This window comes from Alosa pseudoharengus, unplaced genomic scaffold (genome assembly GCF_046254945.1).
Source record: "Alosa pseudoharengus isolate Yale_2024_CS ecotype anadromous, Long Island Sound unplaced genomic scaffold, YU_APseudo_1.1 YU_APseudo_1.1_scf_20, whole genome shotgun sequence".
Taxonomy (NCBI): Eukaryota; Metazoa; Chordata; class Actinopteri; order Clupeiformes; family Clupeidae; genus Alosa; species Alosa pseudoharengus.
This window is the reverse complement of record NW_027468664.1, coordinates 20,194,213-20,208,334: the sequence shown is the minus strand read 5'-3', so window position 1 is coordinate 20,208,334 and position 14,122 is coordinate 20,194,213. Positions and strand designations below refer to the sequence as shown.

The following is a 14,122-nucleotide window of genomic DNA, read 5'->3' as shown; positions in this document are numbered from 1 at the left end:
GGACACGTTGCTGTCGCACCGGACAGACAGGGTTGTCAGTCATAGCGGAGCGTGCATGCTCAGCGCCAAGAAACTTCAGACAGTGTGTGTGTGTCCCCGACAAAGCTACCTCTTCGATTGAGTAGAACGTCCAGTATCTTCAGTAGCTTGCATTATGCTTTGACTTCTGAGGGCTGAAGTTTTGAGGGAGACGAATGCTGGGGGCATTGCCATTATATAGGGGATGCCCCGCCCCTTAGAGGGGGGGTGGATGCACAAAGACTTCAGGCGAGCTGCGCAGCAGCAAGGGGAAGGTACTAGCGGAGCTGTTAGAGGGTGGAGTCCATATGAAGTATAACTGTAGGTTCCTGACTTACAGGTCTTGGCACCATTCTACACGTAATACCAGTAAGTGCCCTATACAGGTGCACTTACCTCAAAAAATTATCTATCTATCTTAACAAATTATCTATATTATCTATAATATATATCTATATTGTCTACATATATCTCAAAAAATGTAAATATCATGGAAAAGTTTTTTTCCCCGTAATTTATCAAAAAAGTTAAACTTTCATATAATCTAGATTCATTGCACATGAAGTGAAATATGTCAAGCCTTTTTTTATCTTGATTAATCTAATCTTGATTATTACAATTTACAGCTCATGGAAATCAAAAATCCAGTATCTCAATATATTACCATAAAGAATTAATAATACTGAAATGTTGACCTGAGAAGAGTTCTAATTAAGTCAAAATACCAGCAATGGTTTCCTGAGCATAATAATTTAAATCTTGCAGAGAACATTAGAGTGCATCAGCATGCAATAATTTTCACGGCAAAGCAGATGGTATAATGTTTATTTTTATTTTGCGCAAACACCACAATTAAATAATCTATCTCAAAGATAATCCACAGAAAATATGGTTACACTTTACTTGAAGGTATCCACATAAGAGTGGCATGACACTGTCATGAATGTGTCATAAACATTATAAACAAGTCATAAACATTTTTGCATAATGCTTCTGTCACTCACTTCTGTCAAGTGTCATTCGGTTTTTGTCATGACAAGTCAGCGTTAGTGTTATGACAGTGTCATGTCACTCTTATGTAGACACCTTCAAGTAAAGTGTTACCGAAAATACAGTCTGCCACAGGCTCATAAGAAACTATTGTTGACAATTGTTATCCTCAAAAAGGATGAAGTGTCCTTAATAGGAACCTTGGATTGACTGTCTGTTAGTTCAGATAAACAACTTGACTCTTTCAGTGCCCATATTTAAGTGATTGCAGTTTACATTATGAATACAAATTAATTTAAAACAACAACAAAAAAGCAGTTGCTGTGTACAGAGCAGTTTATCATCTAACGATTTGAGAGACTTCTCCGAGTAAGCATACTAAGCAACATCATAAGTAGGATTTTACAAGAAATTTAACAGTTCAGTTCAAATATATTTTTATTTTCACTGCCCTTCCTGTAGGCAACAGGGTCAGTAACATAGGGAGATACAATATACAGCTTAATTTGCATTTCATGCCTTCTGAAACATTGAATTCAGTATGGGTCTCCTCAAAATCCTTGTGCATGTGTCCTTGTGCAGGTACATGTGTGTCAAGTGAATCTTCATTGATTTAAATGATTTATATTGATTTTGTGCTGCAGTAGAAAGCTGAGCTTGACTGGAGCTCAAACATTGCATTCCACTAGAAAGTGGTCTTCTGTATCGATTCCCTCTTTCTGTCTCTAACAGAGATTTGGTGATGCCAAAGCTGCTTCTGTTGTTCCAGAGACAGGTCTGTGAATGGTGAATTTGTTGTATCGCTGTGTTTCATTTCTGTTGTGTTTATGCCTGGCTCATCATTGCATTCACTTTACAGAGTATTGCTACCATCACTAGAGGCATCCTCAGCATGTCCAGGCTACTTGGGTAACTTGGGGGAGGAGTCTTTCGGTTGTTGTGTTTCAGCAGTATAGGAAGGCCTTGCAGTCCCTGCAGTGGGAACATCACTTTCCATTGCAGTATTCATATCAGGTGATGAATGAGTTGCTTTAGCATCTGGTGAAATCTGGTCTCCACTTGAATCATCATTTGGGATCAGCTCTGCATCCTCTTTCTCCTTTGTTGCAGAAGCTGGTTCTCCATCTATACAAGGTGTAATTCCTGTTAAATCCTGGTTTGATGCAGACGTTTGTGTCTCTGAGGCGGAGTGTTGGTTTGCCCATATATTCTTTACACCTTTCAAATCAATTGGACGATAGTCTGGCCCTTCAGCAGGAACATCAGGTATTGTCTTCACATAATTTTTATTCTTCTTTAAGGGGGCATGTTCATTCTGCACTGCTATATCATGGTTTGTCCATATATTCTTTACACCTTTCAAATCAATTGGACGAAAGTCTGGCCCTTCAGTGGGAACATCAGGTGTTGTCTTCACATCAACTGTTTGATCACTGGTTCTATTTTGGTCTGTTTTATCAATGCAGGTGGGCTCAGCATCCTTTCCCTTCTCTGATGAAGTTGGTTCCTCAAAGTCAAACGTCTTTTTCAGGTGATGAAAGTGTTGCTTCAGTATCTGGTGAAATCTGGTCTTTCTGTGAACCATTGCTTGCATTTATTTCCTCCTGGCCCTTATACATTAACTTGCTGACATCTTTAGGGGTATCATCTGTCTTTCCAAGTGGTTTTGAATCCTTGGTGCTTGTCTGTTTAGATTCATCATCGACCAATGGTACTTCTTCTTGACTTTGTTTATGTTCATCATTGCGTTCACTTCTCAGAGGTGGAGTCCCTGCAGTGGGAACATCACTTTCCATTGCAGTATTCATATCAGGTGATGAATGAGTTGCTTTCGCATCTGGTGAAATCTGGTCTCCACTTGAATCATCATTTGGGATCAGCTCTGCATCCTCTTTCTCCTTTGTTGCAGAAGCTGGTTCTCCATCTATACAAGGTGTAATTCCTGTTAAATCCTGGTTTGATGCAGAAGTTTGTGTCTCTGAGGCGGAGTGTTTTTCAGGTGATGAAAGTGTTGCTTCAGTATCTGGTGAAATCTGGTCTTTCTGTGAACCATTGCTTGCATTTATTTCCTCCTGGTCCTTATACATTAACTTGCTGACATCTTTAGGGGTATCATCTGTCTTTCCAAGTGGTTTTGAATCCTTGGTGCTTGTCTGTTTAGATTCATCATCGACCAATGGTACTTCTTCTTGACTTTGTTTATGTTCATCATTGCGTTCACTTCTCAGAGGTGGAGTCCCTGCAGTGGGAACATCACTTTCCATTGCAGTATTCATATCAGGTGATGAATGAGTTGCTTTAGCATCTGGTGAAATCTGGTCTCCACTTGAATCATCATTTGGGATCAGCTCTGCATCCTCTTTCTCCTTTGTTGCAGAAGCTGGTTCTCCATCTATACAAGGTATAATTCCTGTTAAATCCTGGTTTGATGCAGAAGTTTGTGTCTCTGAGGCGGAGTGTTTTTCAGGTGATGAAAGTGTTGCTTCAGTATCTGGTGAAATCTGGTCTTTCTGTGAACCATTGCTTGCATTTATTTCCTCCTGGCCCTTATACATTAACTTGCTGACATCTTTAGGGGTATCATCTGTCTTTCCAAGTGGTTTTGAATCCTTGGTGCTTGTCTGTTTAGATTCATCATCGACCAATGGTACTTCTTCTTGACTTTGTTTATGTTCATCATTGCGTTCACTTCTCAGAGGTGGAGTCCCTGCAGTGGGAACATCACTTTCCATTGCAGTTTTCATATCAGCATCATCAGCACCATCACTGCTTCTATGTTCTTCTGGTTTATTAGGGCAGGAAGACCCTGGATCCTTTTCCTCCTTGGCATTCATTTTCTCTTCATCAGATTTATCTACAGGGTTTAATGACAAGGTTGATTCCTTACAATGTAGCCCATCACCAGTTTTTGGACCTATGGAATTACTTTCTGCATTTTGAACATTACCACTGTTTTGTGTTGCCTTATCATGGTTTGCCCATATATTCTTTACACCTTTCAAATCAATTGGACGATAGTCTGGCCCTTCAGCAGGAACATCAGGTATTGTCTTCACATCATTTTTATTCTTCTTTAAGGGGGCATGTTCATTCTGCACTGCTATATCATGGTTTGCCCATATATTCTTTACACCTTTCAAATCAATTGGACGAAAGTCTGGCCCTTCAGTGGGAACATCAGGTGTTGTCTTCACATCAACTGTTTGATCACTGGTTCTATTTTGGTCTGTTTTATCAATGCAGGTGGGCTCAGCATCCTTTCCCTTCTCTGATGAAGTTGGTTCCTCAAAGTCAACGTCTTTTTCAGGTGATGAATGAGTTGCTTTAGCATCTGGTGAAATCTGGTCTCCACTTGAATCATCATTTGGGGTCAGCCCTGGTACACTGAGCGTATCCTCAGTGTCTCTAAGAGACTCTGCATCCTCTTTCTCCTTTGTTGCAGAAGCTGGTTCTCCATCTTTGCGTGAACCACCACTTGCATTTATTTCCTCCTGGCCTTTATACATTGACTTGCTAATATCTTTAGGGGTATCATCTGTCTCTCTAAGTGGTTTTGAATCCTTGGTGCTTGTCTGTTTAGATTCATCATTGCATTCACTTCTCAGAAGTGGAGTCCCTTCAGGGTGAATATCACTTTCCATTGCAGTATTCTCATCAGCATCATCACTGCTTGGTACTTCTTGACTTTGTTTATGTGTATTTTGCCCTACTAAAAGCATTCATATATAAATTGTCTGCATTTTAATGATATTTTAAAGACCAATCACACTAAAGTTTTGCGACAAGAAGAAAATGCTGCAAAATGTTGCCAAGTATTCATCATGTCAAATCGGAGTTGCAAGGTTTTAGAATACTTTTACCTCACAACGAGGAGGCAGGAGGTGGCAGTTTTGCCAGGAGAGAAGAGAATTACTCGTTAGCTCTGTTTGTAGGAAGACCAGTGTTTGCACAACAAAGGTATGTTAATAAAGTTAGAGACAAATGCAAATTTACTGACTGTTGCCTTACCAGCTACTTGGTTAACTTTGCTGGCTATCGTAAAACTTCAAATAATAGCCAAGTCCCAAATACACGGCTGTCTCTTTTAAATGCCTGGTGTGGCTACAGGTTTGGGTTAAAGGCGGGTCTCAAATAGAAGCCTGGGGCCAGTTTCCCGATAACGACGGAGACACGCTCTTAAGAGGGTTTTCTACGATTCATCTTACGATCGTTCGTTTGGTTTTTCCGACTGTTTCCCGAACATGCCCGTAGCGTGAACGCGCGTTAGGCCTACCGTTTAAACTTCGGATCTACATGTACTCATTAAAAATAGAAACACTTTGACATCTGCATGTAAGCATCCCAAGTAGGTTATATACCACACACAGACATAAATAATTGTAATTATTTAAGATTAGATTGTTGCACCATGCAATAATTTTTCGCTGTGTCACTTAAGAACACGTTTGAAGATAAGAAAGAAGTCGAGTAAGAAAGTGAGGAAATGTGTAGGCTTAGATTTTGATGCAGTAGGCCTACAGACTAAACCACATGTTCCTTTCTCTGCTTTTACCCCATAGGCCTAATAAAATATAGCCCTCACTTAGCAAAGATAATGGCAAAATATTCTGGCAATGTCTCGTTTCATAACTTGATTGCATTTTTGTCCGCTTTTCATCACATTATTATGACCATTAAATGTAGGCTATGCTATTTTGCACGCTAAAATCTGATTCATCACAGGTAAACACAATAAAGAATGGGAACGTAAATTGGATTATGTATTCTAAGTTGTAATTCCTCTGTATGTCCTGTTGGTGAACTCAGTGAGAAGTACTGTTAAGACACTCTTAGCCGGTAACGAGAACTCTGGAGCACTCGTAGATCTACAAGTGTTTTCACGACGCTCTTAAGCTACGATGGTTTCGAGAAACAGTCGGCAAATCTTAAGACATTCGTAAGAGGGACTTTACGACACTCTTAGGCTTAAGATGCTTTCGGGGAACTGGGCCCAGGTCTGTTTTTTAGTTTCGGGTTGTATTTAATCTTCTAAAACCTGTCCGATCGTCTGTTTAAGCAAGTATGGTGCAGACTGCGCACGCTAACGTTATGATTAGATGGCATTAAAAGACTGCGGTGGGGAAAAGCTAGAGTTCCAAATTGTATAACTTTTTTTCAATATGAACTATGCCTATAACTATGTCCGACTTCGACATTGTTCAATTCATCCCTTTTGTTTCAAATTTGCGGATAGGCCGATGGTAAGCTTGTTTTCATGCTGGCAACAAAACAAAAAAGAGTTCAAAAAAGTTATTCTTTATTCTAAATGCGTACCGCCATGGCGATAAAGAGAAAGAAGTAGGCTATGATTTGAAATGTAAGCTGACTGTTGTCAAATTTGCCAAATAAAATACGGGAGAAACTATATGGTTCATGCTCTCTCATGCTGTTTCATTCGTGCCGAAAAGGAGGGAGAATGAAACATTACAAATGTACCACTTTTGCATAAATAATTCCTGAACAGTTTTGGTCAGGGCTGAAAATGCAACTGTATTTGACAGAGGACAGATATAGATTGCTAGTGACAAATAGTGTCATACGATCTCTTTGTAAATTATGTTTGATTAAAACGTGTTTCATCTGTTCTGGCTATCCCCGCTTTTTGGATCTTATCTCATTCAGTGGTTTGAAATAATTCATTTGATGATATTTTCCATCTTTGCAGAGGAAACGTTTGTTGTAAAGGGAATTAAAGGCATGTCTCATATAGATGCCTGTCTCTATTACTAGCCGGTGCAGTTTGGCGATTTGGGAAAATAAAAGCCTGGGCTATTATTTGGAGTTTTACAGTAACTAGCCAGCTAGCTAGTTCATATCTGGCTACAGTGAGTGGTGTAAGAAAGGCATTGGTTATTAAGCCACAGTTTTTTTAGAATGTGTGTTGCAGCAAGTTCCTGGTTTATAGAATGTTGCAGCTCGTCTTGTCATGAGTCTTTGGTGCAAATTGGCCTTTAGAGTTACAGTACCTTCCAGAATTATTGGCAACATTGCTAAAATTGACTAAAAACAGGAATAAAAAAATAATCTTTTGGTGATGTATTGTAATCTCACAATGAAAACAATGAGGAAAAATCCAACCTTGAAGGGAGGCAAATTTATTCTGACAAAGAGGAAAATCTTATATATTTTAAATATTATATATTTGTATATATTTTTATATATGTTAAATATTTTTAAACAAAAACATGTTGCCCACAATTATTGGCATCCCTGCTTGTAATAGCTTCTTAAGCCTCCCTTTGACAATAATGCAGATGATAATATTATCCTATTACACCCCATAATGTTGGAGAAAACAAACCAAGGGACTTAAGACCATTTAGCTTTACAAAATCACACCAGATCATCCAGATTCCTAGGTCCACACTTGTGCTTTCTCCACTTTGACTCACCCCACTGCTTTTCTATGGACTTCAGATCAGGGGACTGAGATGGCAATGGCAGAAGCTTGATTTTGTGTTCAGTAAACAATTTTAGTTTTGGACATTTGTTTTGGTTTATTGACCTGAACTTTTAGTGTCTTGTGAGAGATTGACAGATTTCCATTGAAAATGTTCAGGTTCAGCTTCATGATACCCTGCACCTTAAAGAGCAACTTGCAGGTTGAAAACCCCTATAAAGCATAGTGTAGATAAGCGATGAAAGAACTAGATTCTCTAGAGGGAAAAAATGACAACTACGCCAGAAAACAACATATTGTGAGAAAATTAATTCTGCTTCTATAAACCACTAACCGAAAGTGAGGTAAACCGAGGTGAACAGTTCAAGTTTAATGAATGATGTAATGGATCCCGACCAGTGATGGATCCATTAAAACTCTATTCTGACTACTTTTTTTTAGTAACGAGTAATCTAACGTGCTACTACTTCCAAACCAGTAATCAGATTTAAGTTGCTATCCAAGTCACTGTGCGTTACTATTTTTGTAATTTTCCTTAGTACAAAGATATATTTTTTGCTTTCTTCTTGTCTCGGGGATTAACATCATGTATGCTCACATTTTCAACATGAGGACAACTCAAGTGTAATACCATGCAGCGACATAAACGTAAACAACAATGGAGGGAGGAGAGAGATGCGCATTTTAGCTATACAGTCATTATTTTGAGTTTGTTGTCAGCTAAACATGACGACATTAAAGTACGTTGTACACTCTGTGCTGGCGACAAAGTGCTGTTTAGCTAGACATCCCAAGTCTCCCGAAGTTCTGAGAGTCTCCCGCATATTTATAGCGGTTCCCTGATGCCCGCAAATTAGATAAAATCTCCCGGAATCTAGAGCGAATAAGAGCGCGCATGCAAGACCGAGACTTCAAATCGAGTGTGCATCTGAGTTTAGTACGCACCCGACGGAGAGGGAGAGAGAGAGCGGTGGTGCGTGTGTACCTGAACCGCATTTAAGACAGAGAGCATCCTGGCTTATTTTGCTAAATCAATCAGTTTTCAGTTTAGGTGGGCTTTTCTCCCGAACTAAATGAATCAGTTCAGTGTATCTAGGAACAAGAGCGTCATGTCAGAGAGAGTCAGTGCCCCCCAAAAAGAAACATTTAAGACCCATTTCACATCAGACTACACAAAAGTGTACCCTACTCATAAGAGTAAAACATAATGATAGTCTTGAACACTGCACTGTTTGTGACAATGACTTTAGCATGGCAGGTTAAATGATTGCAAACGACTTGTTGAGTTGAGTTTAACAAGTGTCATTTCATTTGCATATTATTCAGGCAGATGGCTATAGTTGCCAAGGCTACATGAAAAGTCCAAACTACCAAAATCTACATATTTTATTATCACAATTTATATCTATAGGCCTTCCTTATTTGGTGTACTAACTACATTATTGTAGCCTGGCCTCGGCCTGCCTACGTACTTCCGGTCGATTTCTTTTCCCTACAGTACTCCGTCTGGAATAGGTTGATTCGCGCTTGTTTACTTCGGAGGTTGGGCAGCCGACCAACCAGCGAACAGAGGGCGTCCCTGAGAACGATTACATACCCAGGCATGGTGTTTCAATTACTACGTCCCCGCCCCAGAAGCAGATCGCTTGGAATACATCAACGTAGGGAGCGAAAAGGGCTTATACTTATGAAATCTTTGAGCAAATGTGAATAATAGTTTAGCCTATTAACAGGAGTGTCACGAACGAACTCACAGTGGAGTAGGATGTTATACCGTCAGCTAAACTTTAGTCATAGATTTTGTCACTTGAAATAGGCTACGAACGTACCCGAGTCAAACTTTAGTAGGCTACATGGTCGCGTCAAAATCGCTATTTTTCAAACACTAAGAAGGCTCGAGATAACTTGAAACTTTGATCGAAGCATCATCAGTGTCTCTACATATGAACTCGAGCATTAAGAACATTGTTCGTGTACACATAGTTTACTAAAAAGAAAGATTTTGGACAACTCACTCCTTGCAAGATGGCAAGATGGCAGCGAGCAGAAAAAACAAGTCAGTTGTTCAAAACCTCTCTTTTAGTAAACTCTGTGTACACCAACAATGTTCTCAATGCTCGAGTTCATGTGTAGAGACACTGATGATACTTCGATCAAAGTTTCATGTTGTGTCGAGCCTTCGTAGTGTTTGAAAAATAGCGATTTTGACGCGATTGTATCAAAAAAGTAGTGGCCCTATAGGATTCCCAAAAGGTCATTTCACCCGAAAACGACCATGCATACAAGCTTAAAAGTGGCGCTTTGAACGTACTTATGCATTTATATGAAAGTTTGACTTGGGTACATTCACAAAACACTTATGCATTTTGGCGAGAGTTACGCAGATGAAACGTGTGATTGTTTGCTGATAAGATGCACCCGTGCTTGTTATGGGCGTGATGCAGAGAAACTTCTCTGTATGACGAAACGCAGGTTGTTAGTGATTGGTTCAAAGCGGTTCAAAGGAACTCCAATGATTTTAAACCTCAAACTGTGCCCTCCCACCCGGAAATAAACGTACGCCTATGGATCTAGGCCAGACTCTCTGCGAAGTCAGAGAGTCTGGTTTCCAGGCTAATATTATTGAACAAACATATTCATCTGTATTTCAGTATCTAAGTAGGCTAAAGAGATACCTCCCTGAAATTACTTTTTTCAGGTTGGGATGTCTGCTATAGCCTACATTTTTGACATTGCTATTAAAATGTACTTCCAATAAATTGAGTATTGGCAAAATCACATGTAATCTACTTAGTTACTTTTAAAATCAAATAATCAGTAAAGTAACTAAGTTATTTTTTAAAGGAGTAATCAGTAATCATATTACTTTTTCAAGGTAACTGTGGCAACACTGATCCCGACACAGACTCAGAGGAGATTGTAAACAACGAAAATGCATGTGATGGGCCACAGTCCTATAACTATGAGCCACCTACTGTATGTGAGATAAGGTCCAGGGAGAAAACATGGGAAGGAACGACGGGCAGAGAAGACAGGTAGAGTTTTGGTGAGTGACTCCGTGATAACGATGGCTAACACTGTGTCTGACATTATCTTGATATCGTTTAACAAATCTGCTTTAGCAATTATACTTTCGAGTTGTTGTTGATCAAACATCCTTGCAGATGGCCTTCATTTAAAGTCCTATTGGAATATTTCACGACAATTCTTCTGTCACGACCTTCTGGCAGAAAAGTTTACAAAGTTATTTATGAGCACAGCTAGGCTACAACTTCAGAAAAGATGTCGGGAATGAAGAAGGAATGCTACACTTTTAGGGCAAGTAAGAAAGAAACACATGTAAGACAACATAGTAGCCTATAGTGGCAGTAGGCTATCTAAGAAGCTGCTGCTACATGTCAAACCAGTAGGCTACGCTAGCGAACTAACTAACAAGGGGTGTTGCAATTAACAACCTAAGGAGGGGTCTGGCGCATTATCTAAAAATCGCTATCATACACTACCAGTGTTGGGGTCGTTACTCAAAAAAAGTAATGCCTTACAAGATACTCGTTACTTCTTTAAATTGTAATGAAATGACTTTACTCGTTAGTCATTTTGGTTACTTACATTATCGTTACTTTACTTTTGAGTTGGTCTCTAACCAGGGTGCAACATTCAAAGAGTAAGGCAACATTGCTAATATTCGCAATTTCAGATTCGGCATTGGTCAGCTAAAAGTAGTAGGCCTACTTTCACTAACAATAGCCTATATTAATTTTGCCACCTTTGCTAAATGTACCTTTTGTTTACTTTTATTTTACTGTTAAGTATGTGTGCCTTAACATCAGTAAAGCTTTGGGCTTCATTCAGCGTTTTGTTCTCTTCTTACTCTTCTCTTCTACATTTGCTGCCTGCTGCATCCTTTCTGTTTTTGTTTAGAAAACGTTTGAGGTCTAATGCATTAGGTAAACATTGTTTACTGGTAACCCGCCACAAATAGCCAACAGATTCTCGTGTGCGTACATTCTCATTCTCTCTCCAAAATGTGTCCGTTCTATAGGCTGGCCAAGTGCGTAATTCTGCTGCATAAAGTTGAATGAACACATTTGTTTATTGTACAGAAAAATATAAATAACCTGTCAAGCAGTCAATTGGCTACAGTGCAGTCAAGAGTAGGGCAAATTAATTTACGAACCAAAACGTGGGCCATAGTTTAAATCTCTATTGCTCGTAGACTTTTAAAAACGTCCGCTAATAGTTTAAATCGCCAACATTGTTTTTTGCAGAAGCCTACCCTAGGCTACAGATTCGTTCTTAAAAGATTTTTCTCCACTATACTGGCTCATTTATCAAAAAGGTGCTTTCTCTTCCTCCGCAAATTAAGCTACAGGTAGTTCCAGAGAGATGTTAAATTAGCGTATAAATTAGCGTTTGCGATTGACAATGTTGTGATAAGCAAGCTATAACACTAACTTTGCAAAGTTAACTTGAATGCATCAATTTTTAACAAAGTTGTGTAGGCTACACCGCGCCAGTTGTAGTCTGTTGTAGTCTGACTGTTTTGATTTGCGTAGAGGGAGGGAACGGGCTGAAGCCAACCTGTTTGAGGGAGAGCGGTGCATGGAGATAATGCGTGCTCTACCCTTCGCATATACTACAATGAAATAATGTATCTAGGCTTATCTATATTTTCAATGAGCAATCACTGCATGCCAACAATAAGTCAATATATTAGAGATGTGAGTAATGCAGGAATGGACGTTACAGTTACTCAGTAACTGTAACTGTTACTCAGTAACTGTAACGAATTACTGAAATTTGAATTGTAATGCGTTACCTTACTTCGTTACCCAATAAAGTAACGAAATTACAGTAACGCGTTACTTTGTTTCTCTTTGCAACGCGTTACCCCCAACACTGTACACTACCTAAAACACATTAGTCAAGTCAAGTCAAGTCATATTTATTTATATAGCACACTTAAACGCAATGTTATTGACCCAAGGTGCTCAGAAATAAAATAAACAGTAATAAAAACAAAAAATAAAGACATAAATGACAAAAAATTAAAATAAATAATCAAAATAATAATACTAATAATACTAATAATAATAATAATAAACAGATTATGATTGTAGATAAAAATAAACATATGGTTACTGAAACTACTACTACTATAGGCCTAGATAAAGATGTACAGTAAAGTTAGATGCCAGTTAATAAAATGCAGAAAAGAAATAGAAATAAGATTAAATAAATAAAAAATTAAATAAAAATAAACAACCAAACAAGGGGAGAAATTAATGGACATTATAGGCCAAAGAAAATAGATGGGTCTTTAAATTTGATTTGAAACTACTGATGGTGGGAGAGGACTTAATTTCTATAGGGAGATTGTTTAGGCCACTAACCAAGAGAAACCTGGTCAGAAATCCATGGCAAGTTGTTTATATGTTATTGGGGTCAATTTGACCCCAAGCAACGTTTAACATCATAAAATATATGGTTCACTTTTTTTTTTTTGCTTCATGTTTCATGACTTTTCCTAAATTGAAGGGTACAACAGAGTTATCATGAAATTTGTTCAATAATATGTTTTCAATGTCCTGTACAAATATTTTGTACATTGATGTTCCTTGGGGTCAGTTTGACCCCAGCTGTATGAAACATAAGGTACATGAATATTTGACACATTTTGGATATTATTATTTGAATAGTATGGGAACATATTGTTATTATCATTATTACATACACAAGTACTTATTACATATAAGTCATTTTGGCAGGACTCTAAAAGTCAAAAGGGGAAGCAACAGCAAGCCTTTGGGCTGCTGACACTGGATGGGCAATATTGCCAGCCAGGGTTCCAAGGTTCATAAAGGGGTGTGGGGGGGTGGGATTGTTTTGTAGGGCTTTTGATGGTGGTTATCACACTCTTGTTAAGTACCTATCACAAAAAAAACTGGGTAACAATATGAATTATAATCATTTTCTGAGGGTTTATTTAGCTGGGGTCAAATTGACCCCAAGGATAAAGAGTGTCGGTAAGATTTGAGGATAACACAAGGGTTAAGAGCGCATTATCAACAGTGATATGGGCACAATGCACCCTGCTTCTCTCATCCACAAACGCACATCATCCATGCAAAACATTACAAATTACACGATTACAATGGGAAACATAATTAGAATTAGAATAAAGATATTACGAAATACCGTACATCTCACAATGAGTAGTTATTCTCATAGTCTTCTTCTATTGGGCAGCCGTGGCCCACTGGTTAGCACTCTGGACTTGTAACCGGAGGGTTGCCGGTTCGAGCCCCGGCCAGTGGGCCGTGGCTGAAGTGCCCTTGAGCAAGGCACCTAACCCCTCACTTAGTGCTGGGCGGTATACCGGTTCACACCGTATACCGGTGTATATTTTCGTTATGATATGAATTTTTAATATACCACCATACCGGTGTATTTGATTACACAACGTTTGGAACGCTGCGCCGCGCGACAGTGTTTCAGACGGGACTTTTTCACACGCACGCATGGTGCCACTGCGAGGCATAGTGAGGGTAAACACCAGACATTCTCTGGTAAACACAAAACACCTTAAGTTTTTCCCCTGAAGTATGACCCTTAAGGCTTAATTTCTCCTTAGGTAAGGGGTTTATTTAAGGGTGTTGCACAGAATAATACCTT

The 14,122-nt window shown here is 39.0% G+C and overlaps 1 protein-coding gene across 1 annotated transcript in view; it reads right to left on the bottom strand.

Annotated features, from left to right (window-relative positions):
• Positions 1 to 1,909: 1,909 nt before the first annotated feature.
• Positions 1,910 to 14,122, bottom strand: part of LOC143136465 (uncharacterized) — a 60,930-nt gene continuing 48,717 nt past the window's right edge. The window contains exons 5-6 of the mRNA XM_076297189.1: positions 2,640 to 4,717; positions 1,910 to 2,530 (exon numbers count right to left, since the gene is read on the bottom strand). Of these exons, the coding sequence (XP_076153304.1) occupies positions 1,910 to 2,530; positions 2,640 to 4,717 (2,699 nt within the window). The remainder of the gene's footprint in view (positions 2,531 to 2,639; positions 4,718 to 14,122) is intronic.